The 13,902-nt window shown below is 39.6% G+C and overlaps 1 protein-coding gene across 3 annotated transcripts in view; it reads right to left on the reverse strand.

The window, feature by feature from the left end:
* Positions 1–3,897: 3,897 nt before the first annotated feature.
* NSUN2 (NOP2/Sun RNA methyltransferase 2) overlaps positions 3,898–13,902 on the reverse strand; it is a 44,546-nt gene continuing 34,541 nt past the window's right edge. For 2 of the 3 annotated variants that reach the window (XM_050938164.1, XM_050938163.1), the window contains exons 16-19: positions 10,449–10,529; positions 9,004–9,142; positions 7,481–7,520; positions 3,898–4,452 (exon numbers count right to left, since the gene is read on the reverse strand). In XM_050938164.1, coding sequence (XP_050794121.1) covers positions 4,068–4,452; positions 7,481–7,520; positions 9,004–9,142; positions 10,449–10,529 — 645 coding nt within the window. In that variant the 3' untranslated portion in view covers positions 3,898–4,067. Of the gene's footprint in view, positions 4,453–7,480; positions 7,521–9,003; positions 9,143–10,443; positions 10,530–10,984; positions 11,151–13,902 lie in introns of those variants that run through there. The other variant, XM_050938165.1, reaches the window with a different exon arrangement.

A 13,902-nucleotide genomic window follows, 5' to 3' on the forward strand; every position in this document is an offset into this window, starting at 1 on the left:
CTTCTTGTCAACTGTTTGAAATGGGCCACCTGATTACACTGGCCTCATTACAACTACAAAAGAGATTTTTCCTTCCTTGTTATTCTACTGCTGAGAATAGTCCACTTCCCACTTTAACTGAACTATCTCATTAGCACTGACCCCCCACCTTGGTAAGGCAACTCCTGTCTTTTCATGTACTGTATATACTTGCCTACTGCGTTTTCCACTCCATGCATCTGATGACGTGTGTTTTAGCCCACAAAAGCTTATGCCGAAATAAATTTGTTAGTCTCTAAGGTGTCACAAGTACTCCTTGTTGTTTTTGTGGGTAAACAGTGCAAGTGGGTCAGATTACTAGAACATCTCCTTGGTTTCTTCACCACAAGCCTTTCTCCTTATCAGAGGAGAACATGAGTAGCTGTGCTAGTCTGTATCCACAAACACAGTGAGGAGTCCAGTGGCACCTTAAAGACTAACACATTTATTTGGGCATAAGTTTTCATGGGTAAAAGACCACTTCTTCAGATGCATGTTTTTTTACCCATGAAAGCTTATCTCCAAATAAATCTGTTAGTCTTTAAGGTGCCACCAGACTCCTCGTTCTGTCTCCTTATGGTATTCTTCCCCACCCCCAACCTTCAACCTTTCTTTCAACCTCTTCAAATAGGAGACAATTATATCTGAAGTTAAAGAATTAAATCATGAGGTTCCTCTCGAACCACAGATCACACTCCGAGATCTCCTGGCAAGTCAGTCACAGAACAAAGCTTATAGGAATCGATATTTGCACTTTCAAGTGGAAGCTAGATGAATCAAGTCACCTAGTTCTGAAGCAAAAGATCCCCAAGTATGGAATATTGTCCATAGACAAAGTCTTCTTGCAAAACAAACAAACTTCTGCTACCATCTATCACACATTTACATTCCTTGTGTGTTTACTGAACATGGATTAGTTGCAGGAAAACTCCACAAGTCTAAAAGGGCTTTTCATCCACTGCATTTCCGGAAGCTTTGGAAACATTTCCAACAGTATTATAATTGCTTAGTCTCTCTGAAGCCCTCTTTTGTCTCCTTTTCTGCAGTGTGTAACTTCAGGGATACATGAAGCCAATGCTCAATACAAAAAGTTGACAAACATGTCTCAGCCATTTGAACATTAGGCTATGTAACATGTTATTGCAGAATACATTTCAGGAAAAACACACAATTCCAAGCCTGGAAAATATTTGGAGCATAATGGAGATGCTATTTTGAACAAGTATTTCTATACAGACCAGTAAGACTTGCTATCTTAGCAACTCAGCCAATGGTACATGAGGAGATGCAACAACACCAGTATGGATGGAACATGATTATTCCACTCTCTCCCACAAAAATCTTATAGAAAACAGTGAGTGGGGAAAGTAAATAGATGGCATGTATGGAAAGGAAATAGCCTGGGAAGACAGAACTGATTCACCCACTGCTCTGAGCCAGACATTGTGTGAATTATCCATTCTTTGCAAGAACTGAGTCAAGACAAGAACATCATCTCTGTCACTGCATCTGTGGGGTGAAGCAAGAGTCAGAAGCAGCATCACAGTTTATTAATAAGCCTTGATTGACAAATTTCCTGGAGAATGAAACAGTAATTTTAGCCCCTTGTCACTGAAAAGTCTGGACTGACTACTGCAGAACTGAGTAACTGTTTTCCAGCTTTGCTCTTGTGGTAGTGGTAAGTACTGTTGCTGCAGGAAGGAGGGGGTACATCACGGAGCCCTCCCCCAATCCATCTGTCCCCAACCAACACCACTGTCCCCTCTACCACCCTTGCTTACCATCTGCCTCCACACCCTCTGCTTTACCCACTGCAGCAGTTTGGCCCGTCCCTCTTCCCCTTGCTGCCCATATACAAAATTTAGAATGAATTCTGCATTAGCATTTAGCAAGAGAAAACTCCAAGTGCCAAACAATGGCAGATATTAAGTATTCTTTGGTTTACATTATTTTTAGAACCACACACAAAAAACAAAACCAATCTTTTATTGATGTAAACAGGAAAAATTACCAATTTGAAATATTTAAATATATCGATACCGATGTGAACTTGTTGACAAAGTCAGTCAACCCTAACAGATCATGCAACCTGCAACCTGCTCATGGGTGTCTTTGTTAGCTAATAACGTAATGGCAGGCATCATTAAAATAACAACACCACACTGACAAATGAGAATTTGAGTGGGTGAATTTCTACACTGTGTTCTAACAGTTTTGATCCACAGTATTGACTGGATAAGAGTTACTATATTACGGGGAGAAGACATTGCAGGACTTGTACATGAGACCTTAAGGTTTAAAAGCACAACAAATATTTCACCCCCGCCTTCAACTCGAATCAAATGCTTAATTCTCAAATGCAGACAAGCAAATATGAACTGACTGGATGCCAATATTAAAACATGAAATCCAAGTCACCCTAAAAGAGAGAATTAGAGAGAGTTAGGAATTTATTTGTAAGTTCTTGGCATACAAACATCTCTCAAGCTCTGCTATGTCATTTGGAAAGCTCTGCTATGTCATTTTCCAGTTTATAAAGCTGCCCAAAAGTAGCATAGCCAATTTCAAGTTGATTTGATCAAACAATAAAGGAAAGAATCCTAACTTTCATTTAATATATATTTAGCAAGCTTTTCATTTCCAAAATAGACTCATCTTTAACAAATGAAATATGAGTTTCAAGAATAGTTTTCTTAACCTTTTTTCATAGATTCTTGAGAAAAGTTTGTTACTACATGAGACTTTAAAAAAATGAACAAATACCCCCACACTTGAGTACCTTTCCCAGACCTAAAGAGCAGCCCTGTATAGCTCAAAAGCTTGTCTGTCTCACCAACAGAAGTTGGTCCAATAAAAGGCATTACCTCACCCACTTTGTTTTTTCTTTTCTATTCTTTAACACAATGTCAGAAGATCGGATTTTCTTCATGAAATTGTACAAAACTGAAATAGAGACCATTAGTCTGATAATGTCGTTGAGATTATGGATCAGTTAGTCATAGCTGTGGAGTATCACTGAATTGGTAAAAGTGGCTCTGAGCCATTTAGTACTTCATGTATTAAACCCAACACTTTAAATTCCACCCATAATTACCCAGTAGGGCAACCAACACAGATTTTGAAACACCAGTGTCATGTGCTCCAGCTAGGAAGCACTGCTTACCTAGGGTTGCCTTCTGTGGCAGCTTGTTTCCAGGTACACATAAGGTATAGTGCCCAGGTAGAGTGCAATGCAGCAGTCCAGTCTTGAAGTGACAAAAGCATGGATTACAAAAGCATGGTAGGCATCAGGAAGAGATGGCTGCAGTTTCCCAGCCAGGCACATGACTAATAGTGTTCCTGGACATTGCAACTGCCTGTTCACCCAACAAGAGCTGGAAATGTTACAGACATTAACTGGCTCTCAAACTTGGGAAACTGCCTTTCCATCTAGGACTTTTGCACATACAGAACATATATATTTGTACATTGAGTATTTCCTATTCAGGGGGTTGTGTCTTGTTTATAACTTTGAATTTACTCAGTAACAAGAGTAATTTTTCTGGTAACTGTACTAGTTGGTACATAAGCCCAATATGTTTTATACTTTACAACAGCCTATTTAGCATCATTTACTATAGAGGAAAATTACTTCTCCTGTAATTATGTTTCCCTGAAAACCTCATGCATTTTGCATGAAAACCTACTGATCTTCTCTCAAAAATGATCCTATCAAGACAAACTCAGCCAGGATTTACAGATTGCATAAACAATTCATATTTGAAAAATCAATCTCTATACACTGGCGCATAATCCATCGCCGGCAACAGACATACCACGTTACCAATGCTATGGAGTTAAATGGGAAGAATAAGAAAGACTGAGGGGAAGATTTTTTTTTTATTTAAAAAATAAAATAGGAAGGAACTTCTGTAAAAAGAATACCTCATGCCAACATTTCAACCTCCCCCAAGAAACTGAAGCAGTTTTAAAAGGGTATTTACATACTGAAGACAAAAGTCTAGATTACATCTCATAAAAGTAACGCCAAAATGACAGACAGTGAAAACTCAAGCTTTCACACTACTAAGGTCAGCAATGTCTCTATTTTCAGTATTTTCACTGGAAGGCTGGACATTTTCCATTTTATTCTCTGGTTCTATAACACTACTTTCCATAAACTCATGAATAGGTTCTTCGTCCACTTCTGCCTCCATTTTTGCGGCTAATTCATTGTGTTCCATATCCATCTCTTCCTCCATGTGCTTTGTGCTGTCCTGATCTCCTTCCTCTGTTTTACTTCCAAAATTCTCCTCTTTCCTCTTTGCTTTAAACACTTCAACTCCCATCATCCTCAGGTAATGAAGTCTCTCATTCTTGGGCACAAAGGCACGAAGAGAGGTCTTTCCATGCCAGCCACAAAGAACAATAGGGCACTGAAGGGTATCAGGTTTGCTATTAAAAAATTAGTGTTTGGTAAAGATTGAGTAAATTAATATTTAAAATATTTCTGTAGAAATGAATTCTCATTAAATAGCTATACACATGATTTCAATAGAGCAAGGCAACAGTATTATGTATCTCTAACAGCAATTTTACTTTTAATGCAATACTTAATCCAGCACTGTTTAAACACTGATAAGGACAAGTCAACATTATAGATTGTGAGAGGAACATACAGGCATGTAGAGCAATAGCTATATAAATTCATATCATAGATTCATGGAGTTTGATCAAATAGGAGAATAGACTAAGGCCAAAAGGCACTATTTGTCACAGGCCACTACATTTCACTTAATTACCTTGTACTGAGTCTAAAGCATGCCTTCCAGAAAGGCATCCACTTGTGATCCGAAAACATGGAGTTGGAGAATCTCTCACTAGCCACTGGAACAAACTGCCAAGGAAAATCACCCTCACTGTTTAAAAAAAGCGTGCTTTTTCTCTAGTTTTAATTTGTCTGGCTTCAGCTTCCAAAAACTGGTTCTTGTTACATCTTTCTCCCCTAGATTTAAAAGCCCTGAGAACCCAGTAATCTCTCCCCACAAACGCACCTATGCCCTGCAGTCAAGTGACCTCTCAATCTTCTTTTTGATAACCTAAACAGATTGAACTCCGTAAAGTATTTTCTTCAGCACCTGAATAATTTTTGTGGCTATTTCCTAAATGCTTTCCAGTTTTTCAACATACTTTTCCATTTTCTTACACAGTAGCGAGGAAGGGAAGAGTTTTTAAATCCTTTCCACACATGTAAAAGACAGAGAATCCATTGATCAAAATTGAACCAGATGTATAGAAGTTTGAAAACAAATATACTCATCCAACTTGCCACTAGCAAACAGAAAGTTTTCCTACTAAGACATCCATTTCTGCATCATTTAAGCATTCCTTTAAAATAAAGCTGTCTAATCCTTACAATTTCAAAAGGTAATCTTCTCAATGTGAGCTGCTACCTTCGTGAGTTGAATGACAACTCCAATGCCTCTGCTACTGCTCTGTGTTTTACAAAATAAAGACAGACAAGACAATAGTCGTTTTCACTTTTTCTATTCCAAACCCTGCAGGCAGCAGTGAAACTGGTAAAGAACCATGTTAATTTCACTGTAGACCTGTGCTCTGCAAAGCTATTAGCAGCAACAGATGTAAGCACTGGAGTTAATGGGGAAGGAGGAGCTAAAAAACCCCCAAGACCATAAGGAGGAATAGAGAGTATGGGCTGGTCTACACTACGGGGGAAAATCGATCTTAGATACGCAACTTCAGCTACGTGAATAACGTAGCTGAAGTCGAAGTATCTAAGATTGAATTACTCACTGTTCTCACGGCGCGGGATCGATGTCCGCGGCTCTCCTGTCGATTCTGCAACTCCATTCGGGTTGGTGGAGTTACGGAATCAATATAAGCGCGTTCGGGAATCGATATATCGCGTCTAGATGAGAAGCGATATATCGATCCCCAAGCAATCGATTGCTACCCACCGATATGGCGGGTAGTGAAGACATACCCTATGTGTTGGATATGTCTCCCCTGCCAGGTATTGCTCTTGACCTTAGTGGTGGGCTTCCATTCACATTTTTCTTTATTTACTTGAGGCTAGTTGGCTTAGTCTTTGAGTTAACAAGTATTTCAAGCCTTGTATTTACATTCAGAACTCTGACAAGAGTGAAGGTGAAGTGCAAAGCCTGGGCTTGGCTACACTTGCAGCTGTAAAGTGCTTTGGGTTAAACCAGCCTTCAGAGAGCACACTATGGAAGGCGCTCCAGTCTGTCCACACTGACAGCTGCAAGGGCACTGGTGTGGCCACATCTGCGGCATTTGCAGCACACTGGGAGCGGTGCATTATGGGCAGCTATTCCAGTGTTCAAGTGGCTGCAACACGCTTGGAGTGTATTGTTTGTATGTGAGGGGAGAGAGAAAGAGGGTTTTTGGAGTGCTGAAAGTATGTCAGCATGCTATCTTGTAAGTTCAGATCCCCCTGACCCCCCTGCCTCTCTCTCACTCACTCACTCGTTTGTTTTGCCCCGTTGCAGATAAGCAGCTGCTGTCTGAACTGGAGCTCTGAAAAGGCACTTTCACATTCCTCAGCCGATTTCATAACAAAGAGAAGAGAGGCCACTTGACTTAAGAGGATTATGGGACATTTCCGGAGGTCAATCAGAGCACTGTAACTTAACTCCCGTTTACACTGGCCCTGGGGCGTCTCAGCCAATATGCAACAGCCATTATCCCTCTCATGGAGGTGGAGTACCAGGAGCACTCTAGCCAGGGAGTCAGAGCGCTCTACCTGCCTTGCCAGTGTGAACGGGGAGTAAGGTAGAGTGCTCTGGGAGGCTTTATTGCAGTATAAAGTCCCAGTGTAGACAAGCCCTAATCTGGCATGACTTTTTAAAAATGCAAGTTTACAAAAATAGCCTCCACAGCTGCACCCATTTAGAATCCTAACTGCCTAATCACATTTACAAATCACATTGGCATGTAAATTAGAAGCACCAAGCTGCACCTGCAATGTGGAAGGACAATTTCAGGACCAAAGAAAAATAGGGGCCCTGACATCCATGGCTGAAAGATTTAAGAGACAACAAACAACAACAACAACAACAACAACATTTCTTGACCAAATTTAAGGAGAATCAATATTAGCTTTATTTTAAATGCATGATGTGCTAATGCCACATTTATGAATAATTTTCGTGCTCCAACACTGCCTATGATGGAGTGAAGTACCGCTTGGCTGTTGCTAGGGATAACCACTAAACTAACGGAAGCCTATTTTTCTAATCAGCAAATACAGTGAAAATTAATTCACAGCAAATATTTTCATTTCAAAAGATGTTCAACTGCTTTAAACTGACACTGAAATTCAAGATAAAGTCCCATTGTAATGAGTTTCATGATTTTATTTCTATATTCACATGTATTTCTCTTACACATTTTCTGAGTGGGGATAAGTGAAAAAATATATATTAGTAAAGCATCTACTTACCTGGGATCTGGTTCATACTTCAGGACAATGCTCCCCATTGCTAGAAAAGAAAGATTAGGTAAATTTACTTGGAAACATTAAAAATATTTGAGATTCCAAAATGTTCTAACAGCAAAATGTGTATTGTTGTACAGCAATCTGAACAGCAATCAGAACAGCCTTACTGCAAACAAACAAACAAACAACACCCTCACAGAAACGAATATATGCCTGAATTCTAAAACAATAAAAATTTCTCTCTACAAATCTGGTTATGGGGTCCATATGAAGTATTCAAAAACAAATCAGAAATCACAGAATGTTGGCCAAAAGACTAGGTTAGAGTTTTGGAAGAATACTTTTGTTTCTACATTTTATCTTAAAGGGACAGCATCAAGCATGCAGATACCATTGTGATGAGTATAGATGTAAGATGATATAGAATCCTGGCATAAAAGAACTAAAATCAAACTTCTGTCTCAATTTTTACAAGTAATACTTAAGACTACTATAGCTGAAACAGTTTAACAATTTTTTTTTTACTCTTTTGCTTTACTGTGTACATTTGACAGAACTATGCTTAGAGTCATTTTTACTGTTTCTCCTGTATAGTCAGTGCCCTGTTTGTAAAAGGGTTTTTCATATAACAGGGAGAGGAAAAAAAAGTTCAGAGTGGGCATCTTTTCCTACTTCTTTAGATAAAATATTACTATATTTAATCTAGAGATGGCCAATGCCATCCTTAAAACATACAATGAATAAAGACACCTGCAGGGGTTAGGAACAGCTACAACTAAAGTATATGCAGGAACAAAAATAGGCAGAGTTAAGAAATGTGGTTAGTCAGAAGTGCTTGCTGAATTTATGCTGTGTGGGAATCCCAGACCCAGGAGACTCTTCTGGTTCCATGAAGGTCACATTCTATGCAGGAGTCCAGGCTCTCTGGGTCCTGCAGGGTTTACAAACCTTAGTCTAGTAAACTTCCAGGGTTGGGGCCAGATGGAGCCACAGTCTCTGGAAAGGCTCTTGTCTCCAGCAGCATTAGAATGTCTATATCAGGGGTAGGCAACCTATGGCACACGTGCCAACGGCAGCAGGCAAGCTGATTTTCAGTGGCACTCACACTGCCCAGGTCTTGGTCACTAGTCTGGGAGGGCTCTACATTTTAATTTAATTTTAAATTAAGCTTCTTAAACATTTTAAAAACCTTATTTATTTACATACAACAATAGTTTAATTATATATTATATTTATAGAAAGAGAACTTCTAAAAAGGTTAAAAAGTATGACTGGCATGCAAAACCTTAAATTAGAGTGAATAAATGAAGACTCAGCACACCGCGTCTGAAAGGTTCCGACCCCTGGTCTATATTAACTATTGCACTATAGATGGCTAGAAGTAATGGCTAAGACTAATATATTAAAGTAGTTGGATGCTGGATTTTCAATTAATTTGAATGGATAACTCATTGCAAAAACAGTCTGCAAGTTTTAAAGATGCAAAATAGTGCTCTATTTCGCCATAATAGAAACAGAAAGCTTACCCAAGTCTTTGACCCGTTTGTGTGTTTCACTGCTAAATTTACTTAAGAATGGATTCTCTTGAGTTAACAGCACTTTAACATCTTCTATGCACACATTTATAATCCTTGCATTAATGAATGGGTACAGCGTATATATTCCCTGGTGGTAAAACATACAATTAGTTTCAAAATGCAATCTCTGCCTGTGACGCTATATAAAAAGATGGGAAACTATTTATCATATTATAATTATGTAACTGCAATAAGTCTTATACTAGTCATCTAAAGTATCTTTAGAAAAGTTATGATTTGCTAATTGACAATCCTGTTTATTTGCATGTATCATCTTTGCATCTGAAGTTATGAATATCTGCTATATATTTGTATCTCAAACTTGTGCTTTTGTGTTCCTAGGTGACACCCCCAGACAAATTTGCTTCAGCACTACCTATATCTGCGCTGATGGCCCATCCATGAGTTAATACGCCACTGAAGAGACTCAACTCGCCCTGCTGTTCTTCTTGAGGATGCCTCAGACAACCTGGAGCCACTGATGCCCTATGATTCAGCAGAGCATGTAAGGAGATGTGGAAAGGGCATGTGACCCTGGACTCCATTTCTGCTGGTATATTTCCATGTACCTGTGCTGTGAACTATAAATTGCAGCTATGATATCACTGCATCATCTTCATTCCTGCTTCATTCCTCTGAACAGTAACTTTCTATGGAAGTTTTGAACAAAGGACTGAATGACCCTGAAGCTTTTGGGCGTGATCCAGAAAGCAACTTTTGCAAGCCAGTAGAATTATCATCTCTGCTATGAACCTGATCTACAACTCTAATCACTTGTAATGTATGATTCCTTTGACTATTTAACAACTCTTTTTTGAAAAAATAATAAAACCTTTAGACTAAAGGAATTGGCTTCAGTGTGATATCTGCGTATGGTCTAAGTCTACATAATGACCTGGGGGGTGACCAATCCTTTGGGATAGGAAGAACTTCATATGCGATGAACCAGGTTTTCAGTAATCTCTCATCATAAAGCCCAGACTTCTGGGTGGTGATACGGGCTGGCTGCTTAAGGGGACTGTGTTGTTAGCTTCTTGTTAACCAGTGTAGTGCTACAGAAGCTCATTCTGTTACTGGTAAGGTGAAACTAATGTTAGAATAACCACCAGTTTTGGGCGTGTCTGTCCTATTTTTATCAGTCTGTCCCGAGTTTGGCATTCTCAGCTGTATCCCACACCAACCACGATCACACTGCTTTCTGAAGATCAAATTAAAGAAAAGCTCTGAATGAACAGTAACATCAGAACACAATCCATTTGTTTAATGCAGTTTAAAACGCTAAGTTTGGAGGCTGCATTTCATAATATGTAACATTCATACTGAGGATACAGCAGTCACTATGGGAAATATCAATCGAGATCTCATGATATGAAAGCATAGTGCTTTGCAATTACCTCTTGTGCAAGTCTGAAGGCACAGCCAAACTGTTCACCATCACTGTTGCGAGACCAGACTTTTATCCCAGTGTTAATAACCTGTCAATCAAAGTAAAAAAGTACCAATAAAGTTTAAGGAAAACCTAGTTTAGGAGTTATGTAACTCATCTTGAAACTGCTTAACTAGCAATCACAGGGAAGAGTAACTGCAATACAGAGGTCTTCATTTCTGTTGGAGATTGAATTAAACTCAAAAGTCAGAATCAAAATTTAGACCAGCTTACATTATTAGTGCTGTTTAAGTTAGTGTTTTGAGAGAAAAGGATGAATAAAAGTTCCCAACTCTGAAGATACAGTTATACATCTTGGGGCATCCTCTCGTTAATCACTTCCTTGCTGAAAATTGATCACTTATCCCTATGGGGAGAAGAGGTGGTTGTGCAATTAAGGCACTAAAATGCTTCTAAGAAAAAGGTTCAGTTTCCAGCTCTGCTTAGGACTTCCTGCGTGACCTTGGAAAAGTCACTTAAGGACAACATTAAAAACATACATACTGTGGCAAGGCACCTCCTTCGTTTCACCAGACTTAGCATTTCCCTCTCTGGTGATGGCGGGCCTGGGGTAAATCAGTCCCACTCTGGGCAGTGTTTGCCTCCCCCCTTCTGTGCTCCTTTGGCGGTGTTTCCAGGGTAGGCCCCACAGTTGACCTAATGGGTGATCCTTCATCAAAGAAAAAGGAAACAGTCTCTTAAACCGCAAAACAAAAGGGAATACCTTTCCTTGCCTCCTCACTGGGGCACGCTGTCATTCTGTTGCTTGCCCTGAGATGTCAGTCCTTCCCCTAGCAAGCACTCAGGTTTGGCTGTTCCCCTATGGGAAGGAGCACAGCCTCTCAGCCCGGAAAAGCTTGTTTTCCAGCTGCCACTAGCCTGACAGTAGCTTGTCTCTCTCCCCATTCTTCTCTGCCTAGAAGAGAGTTTTTTAAAGACCTCAGGCAGCCCTTAATTGGATTCAGGTGTCCCTAATTGACCTGAGGTAACCTCTCTCAGCTTGTAGGAAAAGGCCTTTAACATTCTAGGGCTAACATATCAGCCTTCCAAGACCTTCTTGCAACCATCTGGCCTGACTTTGTCATTAATACACACAAGTGTTTTTAATCTTGGCCTTAAGTGACTTTTCCATATATGTATGTGTGTGTGCGCACGTTTATTTTTATTATAAAATAAAAAATGCACACACGTACACATTTAATGTTAAGATCCTAAATCTATTTTAAGCACCCATGCCTAGCACGTAACCCACCCCAAAAAGCCAAAAAAAAAAAAAAAGAAAAAAAAACCACCCATAAAAAACACCTTGACATTAATCTTTCAGTTCCCATCTGTACAATGAGAATATTTCCCTGTCTCACAGGTGTGTTCCAAGGATAAGCCTTTAATGTTTGTGAGATGCGCAGATACTTCTCTGATGAAAGCCATATAAATTCCTTTATTTGGGAGGCTATGAAATCTCTGAACACTTTCACATATAATCCAGAGAGCTGTAATACATTTCTTTCCACTACAGGCCTGTCTGGAAAACAAGAATTCCACTTCACAAAAAGAATTTGAGGTTTTAACATTTCTGCTCTGATGTGAACAAAACTTTTAATATTTTTAATGGAAAAAAACCCACCCCCCAGAATAGCCAAAAGGCAATGGTCTGGGCACTCGCTTGGCAAGTGGGAGACTCAGATTCAAATCCCTTATGTGAATCAGACCTTAATGATTATTCTGAGAGTAACCACTACATTTGCAGAAAAAAGGGAAGTTATTTACTGGTTCAATAAGTGGAGTTCTTCAAGATGTGTCATCTATGTGTGTTCCATGTCTGGTGAGCAAGTACTTCATGCACTGGAGATCGTAACACTTTAGCCTGCAGCGTCCCCACTCCCTGCACAGCCTCAGGACCTTCACCACTTTGAATATATAAAGCAGGGTGGAAAAACAAACTGACCCTCTGTTCCTTCACCCCTACCCAGTTTGAAGTATTAGACTCAGCAGAAGCTGGGAAAGGAGAATGTGTTGTGGAACACAAAGACAACACACTCAAAGCACTCCAGTTACTGAACAAGTAACGTCCTTCTCCTTTGCATGTTTTTCTATGTGTGTTCCATGTCTGGTGACTCCCAAGCAGTATAATTTTAAAGGTGGAGGGTACTCAGTCTAATTAAATAGAAATTTTAATACAGTCCTGCCAAATTGAGAATGTGCACGATACTTCCACAACAGAGTAATGTTTTTTGAAGGTACATACATCACTCCTGGTAGCAGCCCCACAAATATCAACTATAGAAACACATCTAAATGATGCTGCAGAGGCTGCCTGTGCCCTGGTTGAATGTGCCCTAATGTTCCCAGGGAGCTGTAAAATGGCCATCTTGTAACTCTATATAACCTAATACACACCTAGAAATTATCTGGGTTGAAACTCTCTGACACTTAGTTGTTGTAGCCATGTTGGTCCCAGTATTAAAAACTGGAGGTAGGCGAGGTAATATCTATTACCTCACCCACCTTCTCTCTCTGACCCTTATCAGCAATGGAAAACAAATAGCCTAAGGGATGTCCTAAATGATTCTGTAATATCCAACTGAAAGCGTGGCTTTGGGAAAGAACAGTAATAAACGTAGATTGATTTAAATGACAATTAAACTGCACCTTACGAAAATTTAGGTTGCAGTCTGGGAATTAACTTGTATTTGTGGGAAATTGTGCATGGCAGCCCTGCCATAAGTGCTTGCAACTTGCTCACCCAACGTGGCAATGTAATGGCCATAAGGAAAGTTGTCTTCATGGACAAATGCAGCAAGGTACTGGAGCTCAGTGGTTCAAAAGGATGACCCATAAGCCCTGTAAGAACAATCTTAAGATCCCATGAAAGAGAAAGCTGTCATATAGGTGAAAAATTGTAACAACTTCTTTAAAATATATTTTCACTGAAAGATGAACAGAAAAACAGGATAATTCTGAAATGAAGGATAGGCTAAAATAGCAGCCAAATGGACATGCAGAGAACTAACTGAAAGTTTCAGGTTTTTCAAAGATAAAAAAGTAATCAAGATTATCAACGGTCATCATTTCCATTGGAGAAAGACTGCTTCGTGTCAACCAAATAGAAAAACATTTCCATTTTGCTGTGTAAATACTCACAGAAGTTTTCCTACTTTCAATCAATACCTTTTGAATATCAACAGAACAAGTTTTCTCCAAATCTGTCAGCCAAATTCTTTCCATGCAGAGAGCTGAAAGATGCCACGACCAGGTGAAAAGTAGTCCTATTGTTCTGGCTGACCAAGTCAGCACACAGTGGAAGAAGAAGCAACTGTTTCCTGAGTTCTGCAAACCAGTGCTGTCTGTGCCATACCGGAGCTACCAGAATAACCAGGGCTACATTTTGTTTGATTTTCCTCAACACAAGGGATTAAGGGAAC

The sequence above is a fragment of the Gopherus flavomarginatus genome, chromosome 2, assembly GCF_025201925.1.
Source record: "Gopherus flavomarginatus isolate rGopFla2 chromosome 2, rGopFla2.mat.asm, whole genome shotgun sequence".
Taxonomy (NCBI): Eukaryota; Metazoa; Chordata; order Testudines; family Testudinidae; genus Gopherus; species Gopherus flavomarginatus.